The sequence below is a fragment of the Colletotrichum gloeosporioides genome (assembly GCF_011800055.1).
Source record: "Colletotrichum gloeosporioides strain Lc1 chromosome Unknown consensus_30, whole genome shotgun sequence".
NCBI lineage: Eukaryota > Fungi > Ascomycota > Sordariomycetes > Glomerellales > Glomerellaceae > Colletotrichum > Colletotrichum gloeosporioides.
The window spans coordinates 438,796-457,485 of record NW_025544675.1 but is presented as its reverse complement, the minus strand read 5'-3'; the positions used below and the strand labels follow the sequence as shown (position 1 = coordinate 457,485).

Sequence of the window (18,690 nt, the reverse complement as noted above, 5' to 3'; positions counted from 1 at the left end):
AGCCATCGTGAAAGCTGAGTTCTAGCCCATGTTGTAGTTACAGGTGGGAGCCCAGCCAATAACTCAAACCTCCCGTCGGCTGTCATATACTTGACTTTGTGCCACGGCGGTGTCATGAATGGGGCCTCCATGTCTGATAAGTCGCCGCCGCTAAGTAATCCTGCGTCTTGCATGGCGGGGCCTCCGGGCGATAAACTTCCCTTTGGAAGTTAGGCGCCGGCTGGAGAAAAGCGCGCCGAGCTGACAAGAACTGAGGTGTAGCCGGAGATAAAGACAAGCGCGTGTCTTCGGGTGTTATGAACTATCACTTTCAGAGTCTGCAAAGTTTCTTCCTGTAACTACTATTCAAGTACGCGTAATCAGACAACTTGTAGAACCGCAAAGAGTATTTCCTTTTAAAGTTTGCAGTTCTGTGACTAGTCATGAGTACTTGGATGCCCATGGCCTTAAGGTTTGAGCAAGTAAGACGGCATGAGAACAGTTTCCGAGGGGAAACGTACGGCAGAGGATTACGAAATATCCGGCCCTTGCCAGTTCCGAGTCATTTCCCCTAGGGCGCAGGGGAATGCGACGAGCTCGTTAGGAAGCCGGTATGGCCGCGTAATTTATTTAAGCTCGGTCAGAAGTTCTCTCTGCCATCTGAATGCGGAGAACCCTTGAGTCTCGAACGATTCCAGCAGACTGGTCAGAAAGCTTATTTTGACTTTCTACTCCTTTATCCAAGCTCTAGACTATTTTTGACCATTAACTCGGCGATGAGTATATTCTACAATAAAGTGTCCAACAAAGTGCCATGGCTAGACATCTACTTATGAGACTGGCCAGAACATGAATATCTCCATCAACTAGTGATATGAATGCTTTTCCCGTATGTACGGATACACCAGTATTTCCCAGCAGTCTATCAAATCGCTTTTCAGATCTGCCGTGAATTCTCGGACTACTCCATCTACTAGTGTGCTTCGGCTCCCACCGCCGTAGTTCGAAGCTTATTTGATCGAGCTACTGTCCGGTCCGAGCAGGTCGTGATGGCCGGCATGGGTGTCACGGTGTCCCCAGTGCATCGAGCTGATGGAATCGCTACCCTACCATACTCTTCAACCTGGGTTACCATGAACGCATCTTGTCCGGAGAGACCCAGCTTCAGTATGAGGGGGTGGCTTAGATCGGGCTGGACGCATTGCCAACTTCGTCTCGAATTGAGCCTCCTAGTGCACCCGGTAGATGACGAGGACACAAGACTTCGCGTTCCACCGTCCACAATCTGCTTACTGCTCTGCTGTTTGTTCTACACAGCCATTACACAGCCCAGAATACCAAAAGTAAGACGGATCAACTTTTATGCTTCTCGCCATTGTTGCCCATTCCTTCGTCGCGAGCGGCCAAATGAGAATCGCAGTTAAGAGCCAGCGGTGGAACAGCCAGTTGTAGATTTCATGCGAGGTAACCCTCCTCGTTGATAATCGGCTGTGATACTTGGGTTGCAATCGTTTGCCAGTGCTTCATGGAACCGAAACGATTGAACGAACGCCTCCAGACTGCGTCGTGGCCTCGGTTCCTAGATTAGAATGTGACTCAACTATCCGAAACCAACCTGGCGCAGACTCCCGAAGTGACAACTCGTCTATCAGATCGACAAGACTAAGTGTGACAACTCATGCAAGCAAGCTGCATGCTTGAACTGTTGGAGGATTTGGCCGAGATACGGCCTAGTCAATTATACCGTCACGTCCTGTATTGACGGCGGCATTGGAGTATTCGTATGTCAACCGTTTTGTCAGATCGATAAACGCTTTCCGAGGGGTTGTTTCTCTGAATAAGGACTGCCGTTCCCGCTTGTATAGTTACTTCAGACTGTCTTCCCATCTCTTTTTTTGGTGGGTCTGTGAATGCAATGGCCGAAGACAAGTCTGAAGAGCCTCCAATACATCAGCCTTCTTCTCCGTTCTGCTACACCTCTCTAGGACAGATGTTTGGTGCGGCAAGATGGACGGAGTGTTTATTGAACCGGATCTTACAACTACACATGGCACCCGTTAGTAGGGTGTCGAGCACTACATCAAAGGCATCACCTTCCAGCTCTTGGCTGTTTTACTCAAAGGCTATGCCTCACTGGATTCTAATTCAGGTACGACGTGCGTGACAATGAGACGAAATTTGTCTGTTTTATTCGCACGTATGAAGGCAAAGATGTTATTCCGGGCCCCTGAGTATGTATACTGCGATCTTCTTACCGGACGAAGCACCGGCCGAAGTGCTCTTACTGGATTTACCTACTATATACCCTCTTACAGGGTGGGTTACGAAACTTCCTCAACATGAAGGTAAACATGTGAGACAGGCCTAAAATTTGAAGACGGAATTCAGCAGTAGAAGTATCACAGATCCAAACAGCCTTGGTAAACACACGTGTATAAAGAATCGCCATGTTCTTCTGAATTTAGCTCGAATCTTTGAGTCAACAGTCAGACAACATCTGAACATCACCGCAACTACAAAGAATAAGGCAAGCTGCGATTTTTACTAATTTTCAAACCCCTTTGTCCTCCTGTATATATCTTATCTGACTTATTTAGGGACCAGACCCAAGCAGTAGTACTCATCTACCAACCATGCATTTCGCCATCTCCCTCGTTATCTCCGTCCTCGCCATCACCGCACAAGCGGCCGTTTCCAATCGCGATTCCACTGCCATGACCCTGCACAAGCAATTCGTCGATCGGCAACACCAGGTCTTCTCGCTCGACAAACGAGACTGTGTGAAGACCGGGTGCAAGTGCGATACCCGCGGCTATCAGCGAAGAGTCTGCGGGGCCTGCAAGCACCCGGACACCAAGAAGTACATCGTCACGAGGAAGAGGGTCAGAAACCACATATACGAGTGTTCGGCTGATGGCGAGTCTTGCTGTGACTATGGGATTGCTGATGATTGTGGCAGAAAGGGGCAGAGATGCCTCTTTGTCTAGAGGGGTCTTCAACGCTACGGAGGGATTTTGACGACAACTGGCAATGGTAAACTGTTTCGAAGGATTGTTTCCTTTTAACATTCATTTTCTCAGAAGTTACTAGTCACTCTCTTAGCGGAATTTGAATGCGGTACGCACAGCTCAGCTATCAGTAGAGGGCATCCAAGGCAAGGATCAAAGTTATCCAAAATTGTTAATGACGTTTTACATCTGCTTCTGCTGCCATTGAAAATTCTCGGGAAAGTGATGCCCTAGTCAAATGATACTATCAACGCATTCATCCTCAAAGTATCCTAATAGAATACTGAAGACCCATCAAGCCAGGCAGCGTGGATGAGGCAGCCAAAGACAGGTAACCCAGAGCCCATATTTGGTTTCAATGCACAGCACTTGGTTCCATACTTGTAGACTCCCTTGTTGGATTCATGATGATTCTAAAAGAGTTTAAGACTTTGATGGTATGGCAATACCGAGCCACCTGAGGGAAGATGTTCCCCGGGCAGCTTGCAGTAAGGCTCACGGGGGAACATGACTGCGGCCTCAGGACCTCATTCATGACGGTGAACGCTCTAGTAAACAAAGAATCTTTTCTCTTTTGTTTTGATTTCATCCTCGTGGCTTCCACGAGATTCTCTTCCCTCAGACCTCCTCACTTGCTACCACTCATCCTCGAGCTTCGATCATAGGCTCGTCCTGACACAGATGGCGGTCAGCAACCATCAATCCTCCGAAGATGTGGGCATGGCCGACGCTCCAGAGAAGCCACCCGCCACGCCTGAAGAGCGGGAAAAGTTCATGGAGCAGAATTTCACCAGCGTGCTGCGCCAAGAAAAGCGCACACTCCGGAGCTTCTACGATGCCCAGGAAAAGGGCGCTGCGAAGTGGCTCGTCAACAGAGGTGTTCAGGTTGTCTCGGCCTCGTGGTTCGAGTGGGAGGTTCACGGAAAGGTCTGGGCCAAACTTTTCGCCACAGGTTTGTCACCATCGTTTCCCATTTTCATTGTTCCGTACATACTAACCAGCAAAAAGGGCTGAAACAGACCCAGCAGACCGACGTCGGAGAGTTTCCTTGGATACATGAAGAGCTCAGCATGGCTCCCGCGAGCCCTACCGACGCGTCCCAGTTATTCGCCGAACTTAGACTTGCAGTCATCCGAGAGAACAGCCTGCCGGCCCTCACCCGCATCGAGAAGCGTCTTCCGTTGATGAACGAGGAGCCGTAGATGGCGCGCAACTTCAGGGGCGGAATGGACCTTGCGCTCCGCCAGAACATCTCGGACGATGTCTTCCTCGGCGAGCCTTGTGTGCCTGGCCATCCATTCGAGGTAGTCATCCCCTTCGCTGAAAAGCTCCGCACTCATGGTGTCCTCGATGCCGAAGAGCTGCGAAAGCACCTCCCCGCCGCCGTTCATGGTCGAATCGTCCGTCGCCTCAATCCCAGCGGACACTACGTCTCTGTCATCGTCTTCGGCCTCGCCCCCAACACCTTCGATAACCCGATGAATCGCATGAACCTGGCCCTGAGCTATAACATGGCGCTCAACTGAGCCAGGAAGATCGTCGTCACCGGCACCAGCTGCCCTGTTTCCGACGCATTCAAGAACTTCATGATCAGGCCCGTCCAGAGGGAAAGTGAAGGCGCTTCGCAGGTCGTTGGTCTGGCAGAGCAAAGAGCGTTCACTGATGAAGAGCTGAGGCGATGCGAGCGCGACCTCGCACTCATGCCGTGGACATCAGAAGCAGACTATGCCGCCTACCGCGTGGGCCAATGGCTGCAGCAGCAAATCGCCCTCACACCGGTTCAGGATCGCTACAACCTTTTGCGAAAGTGGTGCCAGCAGAAGCACACCAATCTCGAGAACCTCAAGTCGGTTGATCTGAGAGATGCCTGCCGCCTTGCTTGGGAGAAGAAGATTTCGGAGTGGATGACGGAGCGAGAGATCACCAGCTGGTCCTGGAACATGGAGACCTTCTACGCGAGACAGATTGCAGCCGTCGACTGCTAAGGAAGAATCCGAAGCTAGAAGAGAAAGATCAGCACCATTACACAAAGTCCTGTGGGAGATTCTGAATGGTTCAGATGCGACAAAAGACAACAAGAGGGCTTTGTATTGATCATGTTCAGACGCTTTGTATTTACTCCCATAGCACCCGTCTAATTACCTCCCAATCATGCTTTTTCTCCTTTTACATAATCCCGTCCGATCCAAGCGCCCCTCCAAACCCTCGTTTCAGATGACGTTCTTCAGCGGCTGGCCGGCCAGGAACCGTCTCAAGTTGTACGCCGTCAGGGCCTCCGCACCCTGGGGCCGGCCGCCAGCAGCGTGCGGGGAAACAATAACGTTCGGCGCCTTCCACAGCCGGCTCGATTCGGGCAACGGCTCCGTGACAAACACATCCAGCGCGGCGCCGCCGACCTGACCGGACTCGAGGGCATCGACCAGCGCGTCCTCGTCGACGGAGGTGCCGCGGCCGACGTTCACGATCCAGGCGTGCTTGGGCAGCAGCTTGAGGCGCTCGGCGTTGAGGGCGTTCTTGGTGGCGTCGGAGCCGGGTAGGATCATGACGAGGGCGTCGGTCTCGGGGAGCAGCTCGGCGAGCTTGTCCTCGCCGTAGACCTCGACGCCGTCGCGCACGCCCTGGCCGCGGGCGATGCCCTTGACCTGGGCGCCGAGGCCGCGGAGGTGGGGGGTGAGCGACTTTGCGATGTTGCCGAAGCCCCAGATGAGGACGCGGGCGTCGCGCAGGGTGGTGAAGGCGCCGGCGGGGCGATCGGGCTGGGGCCCGCCGAGGTGGCCGGGCCACTTGTTCTGGAGCTGGTAGTCGCGCATCTCGTAGAAGCGGCGGGCGGCGTTGAGGAGGAGGCCGAGGGCGTGCTCGGCGACGGTGTGGTCGTGGAGGCCGGAGCCGGTGGTGACGGTGATCTTGGTGGCGTCGAAGCCGGCGTTGAGGACGTCGTTGGGGCCGGCGGCGAGGGACTGGATCCACTTGAGGTTCTTGAGGCGGCCAGCGGCGTCCTTGAGGTTGTCGGCGGAGTTGGTCCAGGTGACGAGAATCTCGGCGTCGGTGTGCTCCTCGGGGATGGCCGTCTTGACGTCGTAGGGGACGAGCTTCACGGAGAAGCCCTCCAGGGACTCGATGTCGAGCTTGAGGGACGTTGGGTAGAGGAGCTTCATGGCGGCGGTGGTATCTGGGGCTGGATCTAGAGTTGATGTGAGTATTTGGCCCGGCTCAACTTGTGGTGTTGGAAGATGGAGGGTTCGTACCTTGGGATGCGGGATTACGGATCTGGTGAAAGCAGAAATATCGTGAAACTGGAAAAGAAACCGCGCGTGGTGAAGAGCCGTGGGTTGTATGGGGTTTTACCTACTCGGCAACAGATTGGCCGACCGACAGCGATGACGGAGGAACGGGATAGCCGCGATTTCGTCTAAAATAGCGTGCTCCTTCCCTGCCATGGTGGGGGAATACACACACTACAACGCTTTGGAGGCACAAAGTGGGGGGTAGTGCCCCTCCCCCTCACGACAAAATGGCGGGGTTCTCTGGAAATGAGGGACGAACACCGACACTGCGATGCCCCGACTCGCCGCGAATTGCCGTTAAATACGTGGTGGCCCACGCTTGGGCGCACCCAAATCATCTCTGACTCGTCCAAACGAGCAAGGAAGGTTGAGAAGACATCGGGAGAAATTGCTCTATTGGTCAATGGATGAATAGCCGGCACAAACACCGAGATGGTGTGCCACTTTCTGCCACTTTCCCGGATTTAAATCCGCGTCGGCAATGGAACCAACTTGTCTACACAGGTCCCCCAACCCCCATTGTTCCATGATGCATCAGACTTCTCCTCGTGACCGATCGGTGTGTGGTGCTTCACCTTTGCCATCGGCTATCTGTCAACTTAGCTTCCGGGTATCCCATCCTCGCAAACGCATCGGCTCCGGCCAGCTGCACTGGATGAACCCGTCCAAGATACGGAAGTGCGGTTGGAGGAGTCCTGCGAGAGGGTTCTCGCTGCCTTTAATAGCCGATGTTAGCTTTACGAATGAAATTCATGCCTCTTGTGTCGACCACTAATAGTCTCAAGGTTCTTTCGTAACCTTTGACGATCGAGATCGGTAGCCGGTTGCCTCCCGTCGACAGACTTTCGGATCGGGAAGAGGTTCGGCTCGGTGCTGCTGGGCTAATTTCCAGCCAATCTCATAATGCCGTGATAAATCAATGACTAGTCGAGACTGCATGCAATGCCAGGTTGTCATATGTCCATTTCGATGGCTGCAGTGTAATGACTCTTGGTCGAGGGATGTTCGTATGGTTTAAGATGTAGTGCAGGATTTCTAGTCCACAATTCCACAACAGATGTGTTGAGGATAGCCTTTCCGCGCCAAGGACGGGAATAATTCAAAATCCTTTCTGCGAAGGCCATCATCTGTGATGCCTCTCGGATGTGCTGCGTGGGCGCGGGCTGTTCTGGAAGCACAGGTTGACTTGGCCTGGAAAACGTCTTGGAGCCCTTGTTCAGAGTACTTGAGCTTTCAAGTACTTGATAGCATATATGATCTTATTTTCCCCTTCTCTCTGATGCATAGAGGAAGGTTTCTAGGGGGAGGAAAGGCTTGCCAACGGACACATGCCGAGGTATCTGCCTCGTCCCGAACTATGCGACATTATCGGGTCAGAACAATGAATGTTTTTCGACTCTTTTGGTGTGAGGTGCTGGGGACTCAGCCTCGAGTGATGAAAGCAAGACTAAATGAATAAAGAAAAAAGAGAACCGACGAGGGGTTAGGAGGGTAAAGGATATTTATACCCGCTGAGCCCCTGAGACAGCAACAGGAATGCATGTAAGTCTTCTTGGCTATCTCAAACCGAGTACATGTTATGAATGACATTACACGTTTACTCAACGGGAATGTTGCCATCAATTTCATGTCTTTGCAGGAGTTGGCCCACAATACAGTCTTCCTCCAATGCACTACAGGACTATCCCATTAACCGCGTTGGACCACGGTACTTCTCATCAGCGGACGCCTTCAGCCTTCCCCTAATTCGCACAATAATCATTATTTACTAGAGAATGCCGTCGATTTTTTCTGATTGGGTAAAGATCTGGAGGCCACCAGCACTTCATGGGATGCCACGTCCTGAAAGAGTAGATTGGCAAGGAAGGATCTGATTCTAGACTTCATATGGATTCCTGAATCAGTAAAGATCAGCTACCTGGGCTGTTATTCGTTGATCTCAGTGTGGGGGCTCTGCAGTAGTGTCAAGCCTTCTAAGTTGGTTCTCTTCATCCATAGTATAACGTACCTACTTACTATAATGAGGTTCCAAATCACGAGAAGCAGACTTCGATGAGCTACTACATGTCTTTTGATGCTCTTGTGACCCGGACTGATCATCATCATCAGGCTTTGAGAGGTCCATGATGTGTGACGTGGCTGCTGCCGAAGCTGTTGGAGCAAGGATTGTATTTGCTTCTCGCATGTTGGAAGCCAACGCAGAACCAACAAGCAACAGCTGAGACAACGGTTTTGGGCCAATCATGAATCAAAATAAGATTAGAAGGATCCGCAACTCAAATCCTATCCACGACGTCTAATTTCTAGTCTTTTGTCGTTTGTTTTCGCTGGTAGCACCACATTCGCGATCTACGATGCATTCCCGTTGGGTGAGGCGTCCTTTCACGACAATACGCTTCCATTGATACCATTGTTTTCACAATGAAATTCTTGACGCGTCATTCTGAACTTCTCTGAGACTTCAGATCTATTCATTTGTTCTTCTAATCTACCGTAAATCGGTCTTCCGTGGTCGCGTCGCAACAATGGCCCTCTCCGTTACCCCTTTTCTCTCCGCGTCAACCACAGACGACGAAACCACCACATTCGTCACTGCGACAGTTGTAAAGACCGCAGTCGTCCGGTTGAGTCGATCTACAATCATCTTTACGCTTGGTACTGATTCCGTTCTTTCCACTGCGCAGACGACTTCTGCAGAAACGACACGCGTGGATGCGACAACTTTTCAGCCAACGGAAGCCACCACGACAACGACGACGACGCCCGAACCCACCACAACGTACAGTTCCGCCCAATCCACCACTGCTGAGTCAAATTCAACGACGTCAAGTTTATCTACCACGACCTCAACACCTGCATCTAATGGCATTCCCCTAGCAACGAGCATCGGGGTGGGCGTCGGCGTCGCTCTCGGCATTATTTTGCTCGCAGCCGTTGGCTTCTTCATGTGGTACAGACGACGCAAACGCAGGAACAACATTCAGGCATCTATGGTCGCCGAGACGGGACAAGCGGATGGGTTTCGGGCGGAGAAGGCAGGTGTCAACGAGCTTGACGGGGCACATACGGAGAGATTCTGGGGACGTGCTGAGCTGCCGGGTGGTCACCGCTTATCGGAGCTGGATGCCGGGCCCGTGAGCTCGGCATCCACGCCGAACGCCTTCGGCCGGAGATCGGAGATGGCAGCAGATGATACCCCGATGGCATAGGAACAGAGTGCCGAGACACGGTCTGTGGCGCTGTGATGAGGAAAATTGAGTTGGATTAAGAGTTTCCTGTCAACCCAATTAATACTAATTTTCTAAACTTTAACATACGAAGTTCAGTTCAACCTACATGAAATTCCGTGACAGACCATGAAGGTAGAGGGCTCCAAAGGGTCTTCGAGGATAGGCCCTGGTATCTGAGTTCAAGTGTCTGGGCCCACCTAGACACCCGGAAGTCACTTAACGATGTTTCTTTTCTTTTCTCTTCTTTCCAGCTGTTTCGAGACCTAGTTTCCAGACACAAAGGGTGTATGAGAGTATTATCCTGCATCCGAGTCCTGACCATTGATATCCCGACTCCTTACCACATCCTTCCATGTTGGTAGGTCTGTTTCTCTGCGTATCAAAGTTTTCAATACCGTTAGCTAAGGGCGCTCCGGGTATGGACTTTGTTCAATACCCATCATGTACCTCGCAAGTCATTGTCATAGATCAAAATTAACGGAAAATGTCTTCATCCATATATGCTAGCTTGGTGGCTTACATGGCTTACATCGGCCCGTTTAGAAAGTTCAAATTGATCTCATGCACGGTTGAAAGACACATAGAAATAGGTAGTACAAGGGTCAGTATGACTACGTCGTTTGACTATTTTCAATGACATGTTCAACAACTAGGGATGGATAGATACTACCTTGCTAAGATTATCCGTGGCCCTCTTGGAAAATAGCACATAACTAAAGGACATCCCGTTGAAGTTGAAAAGTAATTAGCTCTCAAAACTGTCAGTTTCTACTCGTTGCTCGAGTTGACTTTCAGAGTCGAGCGGTCATGATCCCGTCTTCACACTACAATAGATACACGAACATTTGAACCGGATGGCCGAAAGGTGTAAGTGCATTGGGAGCATTGATAGCTATCATGGAGTTCAGTCACATAATATGGATGTAACGTGCTATGCTAGCTAGGGTTACTATCTGAATGGCAATATCCCTCCAACCAATGTCCGAGTTTTAGGTAAGAGTCTATGGTGATCATCCCTTGAAAATCAAAACCTGATTTTTAAACAATGCATGTTTAAGCCAGCCCTGAATTTGCGACTCTGGCACAAATGGTGTACCACCTCCATCATCAAAGCTCAAGGCTTCGCCCCTCGGCGGGAATCCTGAAGATGTGCTTGATGAACATGCACGTCAGCCTCAACTATAACTTCATGAATGATTGGGTTCCAAGTATGTCGACTTTGGGTACGACACCCGAGCTCGTTCATGGCCATGCCGACGATCAAAGAAACTAGATCGTAGCCAGCCTGATGCACCACACCATCACACTCTCTAGTTATTATTCCAGATGCAATATGCTCGTCATCATTTTGCTGTCCTTGAAGCTCTTCAAATAGTCTTGAGCCTCAATTGCAATAAGATAGGCTTATCCAGAGGTTTTCACTGCCTTTATTGGTACACGTGTTAGAGCTACCACATATCACTTACATGACAGCCAACTCGCTAGAGATTTTGCACTTCATTTGCCGGCACATTAACAATTACAATTCAAGAGCCCAGTCAGGTTCATCATGCAACGCCCTTTTCTTAATTCAGACCTTGGTGATTCGGCTTCTTCAAATGTTGACCGCATCGCAAGGGTCATGAGGACACCAGGCTCCCGCTACTGAGCAGGTGCATGAGGCTTTATGCTCGTGACTACCGGTGTAGCTCCCCCTCTTTTTGAGCGCCAATTGTTGCAACACCCATGCAGGCTCCCATACTGGATCACATCTCCCAAGCTCACCTGATGTGAGATGATCGGGATGCCTTGAGAACCTGCCTACGTCTGCCTTAATCTAAACCAATTTGATTCCACTTATGTGACAACTTCTCTGACGATCCACATAATAATGGTTTGCCTTATTCGGCCTGAGCTATTTGCACATCCCTTGTAAATGTTGAGCGATATTTTGAATTTCTGACGAGCACGCAATATTTTGCAGCAAGATCCCTTCCAGTATGACCCCCAGCTAATGCACACTACCTACCGTTCAAGCCTGTCGGAAGGCCTCCGCTTCCCCCATAAGTGAAGCCACGTCAGGCTCCTGATCTGGAGATCTTACTAAGGGGGGTTTCCTGGCTGGATGCGAAAGAGCTGCTGCGCCTCTCTGGTGTCGCATTATGCCTCTATCTAGACTATGAAAGTCCACAACCTTCTAAATCAGCATGACCTAATGTCTAACTTCTCGGTGAATGAATATCGAGTCGCCGAGGGAGTCTTCCACACCTGTTAATCTCCAAAACGTCACAGGTATGCACTGATGGAGCATCGTAAATAACCCCATGGAAACTTTCAAGAGGAAAGATCAGCTTCTAGCGGCCACTGATGTGCAGAGTGAGGCTGTCGAATGTGGCCCGTGGTGTGGAGTCGTCGCTGCCTGGATGACATGCATCAAAAGGCCCAATTAGACCTGCAGCTGCTGGAAGAGCTCCGCGGCCCTATACAGCTTGCTTCTGATTCGACGGCGCCAGTAAGTAGGCTGGTACGATAGAACGTCTCTCGGCAGCCTGGAGACATACAAATATCCCCCTCATCTATGTGCTTTTGCCAAGGCATCTGTCGAGGAGTGTTCCTGTTTCAAGGCCCGGGGAAGAGAGCCGGTTCTGGTCAGTAATGATGAAAATCGTCGGTGAGTGTGACAAAGTGCAAAAGATCTTCCACTGCTGTGTATCACCAGAATTGTTGTCTCAGAGATAAGAAGAGCAGTGCAAAGCATAGTATTGGAACATGGCATTTTGAGCTCAAGGTTTGCGACGCACCTGTTCGCCATCGAGCGGGGTTAATCAACGATGGCCACACCTCTTACCATGTTTTTTTGGTGCTGCAATGCAACATTGCTGCGGCCGCTTCGGCGGGGTATTTGCACATTGTTCTGCCTGCTGTTGAAGCTCCCTGTGTGCGCCACAGGGCTGCATGATTCGTTCCGGATTTGAAATCATCTTCCGCGGCTGACAATCAGGCTGATGCCACGTGAGGGAATTGACGTACAGTAAAAATCCAATTTGGTGCGTTCCTCGTTGACCGAACGCAGCATATCATTGATTACCGAAGCGGTGTCAATGGCTGGCTCAGGGCTGAGGGCTGCCTTGGTAGCGGGGGATGGTCCGGACGCGAAGGACTTTAGGGCACCTCAGTTTGGTATTAGTGGTCGGATGATGTGAGATGGGAGGAAGACCTGCGGTGGAATAGGTTTCTTCTCCGTTCACGGATGACAGCTGAAGGAATGGACCCTCAAAGTGAGCACTAACTGCTGAAGTTGTTGAATCGACAGCCCAAGGATGCATGGCTGGCCGCAGAATAGGCAGCGCGAGCTTCTCTGTGAGGATGGTCGGCAGGCGCTATCCATGGATTTCTGAGGGGTAACACATGTTCAAAACTTCAAAGGCGTTGACAGCAGGACGCACGTCAACATCCACTAAGACGCTGGACATGCCTATGCCTGTACAGGGCAGGGAGAGACCCAACAACCCTTGCATGGTGCGTTCCGGCGCATGCCATAACTTCAGGGAGCGCTAATTACCTCACTATTTACCGGACATCATCGGTGTCTCGTTGAGTTTCGTGCCGCTGACCATGGTAATCAAGGGAAAGGCAGCCACGCGGCAACCGCGCTAGGTCGTTGCCTCTGCTGCGAGGGGCTGCTAATCGTCAGCTAAATATGTCGAGTTTTCATATGAGGTTCCGGCTGGGGGTTCTAAGCCAAACCCCGAAAACGAGATGGCCCCCAAAACACCACTCCTGTATTTAATGTCTAAAACACCAAGATTCCTCCTCTGTGGCTTGGACCAAGGAACTTCATGTCTCTGTCATCACTCTGCCAAGATTCGAGCGTATCTGTTCAACAGCCGCCAACGCCGAAGCACGTTGACCTACTAACACGGACCATGGAGTCCTCCTGGCCGAGAGCAGAGCAGGCAAAGAAGGCAACCATATCTGCCTGGAAGGCAACACTCCGAGAAACTCAATTGAAAACAAGTGGGTGCTTTACTGATCAGTATTATGGGTTTCATCCCAAACGTCCTTGGACTAGAGGATTTAACAACAAGGTACATTAGTGGAACCGCCATGTGGTTTCCAAGTGCGCGGGTCAGCTAGCACACTGCATTGCGGGCCGACTTCAGTGGTTTTCGGTGTCTAGGGGGCTCCTCCACATCCGGGCACTCACCGAAAGGATATCGGAGATGAATGGAGACCTTTTTGGCTTTCCACGTGCCAAAGACCGAGATTGAAGACAGAAAAAGGCAACTGCACTGCGTATGTCACTCATTATTGGCGTGCCAGTCCAGATTCTCGGCTCTTTGGCGTTCGCACCTGTATGTTCTCGGTAACTGGGGCCAGTACGGAGGGTCACAACGATGCTTCGACTGCGCCGCCCCCATTCAAGCGAAGTTTACCGACAAGCCTGTGCCATAGCCCGGTTGCCTTGATGGCTGTGAAATACGGATTCGTAAGTTCCCCGTAGGCACCTACCAAGCTTACGACTCCAAGTACGTCGCTCGTGGCTGAAGCTCATAAATCACCGTTGTCAGTGCTGGCCGAACTTTGAATGTGTCATTCCACGTGAATGGCACTCTGCAAACTCGGCCTAAGATCAATGTTTCTAGCAAAATCTCTCCAGGAAAACCACTATTCTTATCGTAATGACATGAGAAATATTTGTATTGTACTAAATTGAACAAACCCCAAATCAATACACGCCATGATATTCTTATTAGGTAAAGTAGGGGTTATTCCCTGCCGTGGTTGTGGTTTGCCGCTGTTTGATCCCAATTTATTTTTCCTCTCGCTTCTTATAATAAAAATAATATATGTCCATGAATGATTTTCTTTCAGCCCCTTCTAATGCTCTACGCCAGAATCTCCGGATTTTGTGGTTTTAACATGTAGGAAAGGCGGAATTCCAAGCACTTTATTTCGTCTGCAGATGGATAGATAGAATTAACAGCGACGTATCAAACCTTCAGAACAAACACTTTGTCTCTTCTATAGCTGTAGAAAGGTTTCAAAAGTTCCGTACTGCAGCATCCAAAAATTCCCCTGCTGTAAGAATTACTGCATCCCGTGCGCAATGACGCGATCCCAGACTTGGGTGCTTCCTACTTCAACTCCTAGAGTAGATAGTGAGAAGGGAAGAAAAATTCTGCATCAAATTCACGTAACCCTCATTCGCCCTCTTCCTGAGGAAAGCGAGTGGGTAGACGTGTTATTCTGCCATTGCACTGGTACGCCAGTTTGCTTCTACATCAGGGCACGTTGCGAAACAGATTCCATTAAGAATTAACGGACCTTCTCATATTCCTAATGGATGCGCGTTTGAACTTATTCTAGGTCGTGCGTAAATTTCCTCTTCCGCTGATCAGGCTCTTCGTGTCTGCTTACAACTAGCTATACCTATGAAAACCCGCTCAAACATTATGCGCACTCCTGGGTTGAACTACAGTGACATTGTCTCGAGTACTGCTGTTGTGAAAAGGTAGATTTCAGCTGGCCTGACTTCTAAGTCGACGACCGACGTTGATGAAGCTGACCAGGAGAGCGTCAATGCTACTATTAGTTAGGTTTACGAAACTCAGCTCGCGTGAAGAATCTACGAAGGAAACACTCGAATGCAGTAAGTAGGCTTAGTCATTGGATGTGGGCATCACAGAAACCTCAGACGTTCATGAATTCAGTGACAATGCTATGACAGATTTCATCGCATGTTATTTTCTTCTCAAAGATTGGTTCTGAATTTGCCATATCCTCCATCGTAGTCAAGGCATGTCATCGTCACTTCGCAATGGAGGTGCCTTACGGCGTACACCGTAACAAATAATTAATTGTATTGGTGAGCACATGTACTGGCTGATGGAATGCGCGCACGTATTCAAGCAGCCCATTAAGCTCGGTTTAATACCCAATTACATCTATAGAAGTCCGTTGGGCTTTGATGATGATCCAACTTACGATGCTATCCATGTATACTTGATGGGCCCAGCAAGGTCCGTTCAAGACTCCGTCAACGCCAACGCAATGCTACTGTTACACGAAGGCACACCCTTGTACCCCGCAGAGTATATAAAGCCATGCAAAGCCCCCCTCTCTCAACTCCACGTTTAGTAAAGAGAATTCACCTACACTGCACTTGCTGGCGCATCTGGGATGTCCACGTCAGCGTCTTCTCCTCTTCCCCATCTATTCGGCTGCGTTGGTGTGCCACTATCTGTTTCTGACGCTGTTGGCAAGTTGGCAATCTCAATGGCATACCGCGACGCCACGCCAAACTGCCTCAAATTCTTATCGTACGTGAGCCATGCGCCCGACGATGCCAAGCGGTGTCCTAGCCAGAGACAACGGTCCTGCCGTTCTTCCATCATGGAGGCCACTTCGAAATACTTCTCTTCGTCATCGATCTTCGCGCCGGTGAACCAGTCGGCGGGGTAGTACTTCTCTACCCAGAGGAGACCACGCTGGGCAAAATCGTCGGGTAGCGGGCGTGGGCTTTCCTTTTCGTTTCGGGGGAAGGCCTCATTCTCAATCTTGTCAAAACGTGAACAAGTGCTAACCAGAGTGTTGAGCATAAGTGAGATGAGTTTCCAGGGGATCTTGGACTCAATATGAGCCATGGCAGTCGGGAATTTGGAAAGATGGTAGAGGAAGGATAGAGTGACGTGAAGGTATGGGGTGACGCTCGGGTCACCAAAGCGACGGAAGACGACATCGTGTGTGCGGCAGGTGAAATCGAGGACATCGAGGAATTTCTGGGATGGGGCGGCGGCTTCAACCCCTTGCATGGCCGTGTCTGGTTCATCGGAGCGAGCTCCCGACTTGATCAGTCGCATGATGACGTTGGACTCGCTACCATACTCAAGTAGCGAGCAACCGAGGGCGATGCCGATGTAGTATCCGCTCTCCATCCATCGTCGCGTGGTTCGGCCAATGTGGTTATCGAGACTACCGATGAACTCGTCAACGGAGGGTGCAAGTTGTTCCTGGTTCCGGCCGGAGAACAGAATGCCGTGAGCTCGAACGAAGGCAGCATCAATTTCCTGAAGACGTGTTGGCGATCCGTTGAGGTGGGGCTCAAACAGTGTCATGATGCTCTCGCGGGCTGACAGAAAGGGAATCGGAACACACAGGCTCTTCGTATAGTAGAAGAGTTGCTGAAGTGCATTTGGGCGCGCAAGAATCGCGAGATGGTGGTACAAGCGGCCAGTTGTAGGTGCCTTGTCGCTTGCTTTTGAGTACCAATGCCTACTGACAGAAGTCCAAACCTCGCGGTCTTTCAAATCGTCATCTTCAATTGCCATACTAGATGCAAGTCAGAACTCATGAGATTCGGTATTATCACGTGACGGCAGTCAGCTTATGCTGCTTACGTACCGATATCTTCCAAGATCACCCAAGCACTCGATCCAAGTGTCTTCAAAAGTGGGCACCGTTTCATAGAGCAATGCCATCATAGAATATGCCAAATAGATGAAGGTCAACATGTGCTCTAGCGAGGCAGGAAGACGGTGCCGCAGAAGCTCAAGGAAACTGTGAATCCCATGTCTCCACATACGGGCAGGCATAGCGTACTTGCTAGCTAACCGCCGCAACGCTGGGCTAGCCGAAGGATGCTGCGACGCCAAAAAGAAATCGTGATGTTCGTGTAATAAAGTCCGATGTAACGCAATAAGGGCTTGCCATTGCTCGTTGTTAAGCTTTGGGCTTGATTCCGTCGTTGAGCTTTGAGCATTATCGACCTCAATGCACTTGCTCTCGACCATAACTAGACCAGCATATATGCCCTTGACCTCAGCGACTAACTGTTCCTGAGATATGGGACGAGTTTCCGGTTGCTTTATCAAGACTTCCGTTTGGTCAACCTCGGGACTACGAGGCTCAAACGACCGAGACGTAGGGGGTCTAGGTGACTCGGTGTTGTCTTTCCGTTTCAATGGCTCTTCTTCAGGGGACCACAGCTTCCCTGCCTTCTGCGTAGGCTCTCTCCGAAATTCGTTGTCAGACGGACGGCTGGCATTGCCAGTTGGTATAGGTGCGCGAGCTCGGCTTCGTTTGGGAGGGAGGGATGACTCCTCATTGTCTCTTTTGAGGCTTCGGTTGGACGCAGGACTCTTCAGCCTCCGGCTACGATCTCCACCCGTACTAGTTTCCTGTAAAGCGGGATCAAATTGACCGACGACAGCTGTATTGGAGACTGATTGGGATAGGTCTGATGCGGCATTGGTCCCGGTGGGTTGGGCAGGTGTGGCTGTCGGCAAGGGTTCTCGTCGGTCCTTAAGTCTGCAGATAATTGGGTTAGCGCCTGAACATGCGGCTCTGTTGATGATGACGTTACTGTAATAATGTTTTATTAATTAAACTTGTTTTGTCCGCATCGCTACGGTCGTGGTGGCTATCTTGAACATGTTTTTCGATATCTTCCCTTGTTGAGTGGGAAGGTAATAGCTTCGGACAAGCTGGGCATTTTCGTCTCAGATCTGTTTTCTGACGTCTTGAGCCAATGATTAGCTTGTCGATATCCGCCGCCTGGCTTTGTAGCGTCTTGTTGTCGGACATGATTGACCTTCTCGCGCGCGACGTGCGTGATGCTTGAATGGCCGACCAAAACCAGGGTTTGGGCCAAAGGATCGGGCAAATGATTTTCCTAAGTGATTTGAGGAAGTCCAAGTCCGATTCAGGGACATCAACGTAGCTTATCTATAGAGAAGAGCTTTCGCACTTTTCAACATTGGAAATGGCGGACAACGCGAACTGCCATTAAGCAGGCAGAAGGAGGGACTATGGCGAAGAAGAGAAGGCTAGGATGCTGGGGAAATGCAGACTCTTTGGTTCAGTGAAAGACATGGTAAATAGGGCGGCAGGATGGATGCGAACCACGTTTAGCGGCGGTGGCTGCCTTACGGTGCGCGCACCATTTCCAACGCTGTTCAGCGATCTGAGGGGGTATAGGGGGTCCCCTCCTCCTGCTTCCCTAATTTTCTTCTCTCTCTCTCCCACCACTCCAACAACTATAAGACACGAACGTCTTCCTACTCATGTCCTCGAATTGTATCGGGCATCATGCTCTTCTTGAGCTATCCACGCTGCCCGAACGCCCGACCGCGTGAGGCTGTCTGTTGCTTTCAAATGTCAGCGTGTCTTGTTGATGTCAAAACTCGTAAGTGGGTGCGGGGGGTTGGC

The 18,690-nt window shown here is 50.7% G+C and overlaps 7 protein-coding genes across 7 annotated transcripts; 5 read left to right on the top strand and 2 right to left on the bottom strand.

Moving 5' to 3' along the window:
• Positions 1-2,612: 2,612 nt before the first annotated feature.
• Positions 2,613-2,966, top strand: GCG54_00008774 (uncharacterized protein; the record flags this gene model as incomplete). Its single annotated transcript, XM_045408733.1, has 1 exon — positions 2,613-2,966. The coding sequence occupies one exon, from the start codon at positions 2,613-2,615 to the stop codon at positions 2,964-2,966; it is 354 nt and encodes a 117-aa protein (XP_045266476.1).
• A 702-nt stretch (positions 2,967-3,668) lies between these two features.
• GCG54_00008773 (uncharacterized protein) lies at positions 3,669-4,189 on the top strand (the record flags this gene model as incomplete). The annotated part of the gene is made up of 2 exons (XM_045408732.1): positions 3,669-3,939; positions 3,996-4,189. The coding sequence occupies 2 exons, from the start codon at positions 3,669-3,671 to the stop codon at positions 4,187-4,189; spliced, it is 465 nt and encodes a 154-aa protein (XP_045266475.1).
• On the top strand, positions 4,190-4,513 carry GCG54_00008772 (uncharacterized protein; the record flags this gene model as incomplete). The annotated part of the gene is made up of 1 exon (XM_045408731.1): positions 4,190-4,513. One exon carries the CDS (start codon positions 4,190-4,192, stop codon positions 4,511-4,513), a length of 324 nt encoding a protein of 107 aa, XP_045266474.1.
• A 60-nt stretch (positions 4,514-4,573) lies between these two features.
• On the top strand, positions 4,574-4,972 carry GCG54_00008771 (uncharacterized protein; the record flags this gene model as incomplete). Its single annotated transcript, XM_045408730.1, has 1 exon — positions 4,574-4,972. One exon carries the CDS (start codon positions 4,574-4,576, stop codon positions 4,970-4,972), a length of 399 nt encoding a protein of 132 aa, XP_045266473.1.
• Positions 4,973-5,197: 225 nt separating this feature from the next.
• GCG54_00008770 (D-2-hydroxyacid dehydrogenase) lies at positions 5,198-6,142 on the bottom strand (the record flags this gene model as incomplete). The annotated part of the gene is made up of 1 exon (XM_045408729.1): positions 5,198-6,142. One exon carries the CDS (start codon positions 6,140-6,142, stop codon positions 5,198-5,200), a length of 945 nt encoding a protein of 314 aa, XP_045266472.1.
• Positions 6,143-8,796: 2,654 nt separating this feature from the next.
• Positions 8,797-9,480, top strand: GCG54_00008769 (uncharacterized protein; the record flags this gene model as incomplete). Its single annotated transcript, XM_045408728.1, has 1 exon — positions 8,797-9,480. One exon carries the CDS (start codon positions 8,797-8,799, stop codon positions 9,478-9,480), a length of 684 nt encoding a protein of 227 aa, XP_045266471.1.
• A 6,155-nt stretch (positions 9,481-15,635) lies between these two features.
• Positions 15,636-16,961, bottom strand: GCG54_00008768 (Telomerase-binding protein EST1A; the record flags this gene model as incomplete). The annotated part of the gene is made up of 2 exons (XM_045408727.1): positions 15,636-16,812; positions 16,885-16,961. The coding sequence occupies 2 exons, from the start codon at positions 16,959-16,961 to the stop codon at positions 15,636-15,638; spliced, it is 1,254 nt and encodes a 417-aa protein (XP_045266470.1).
• Positions 16,962-18,690: the final 1,729 nt, after the last annotated feature.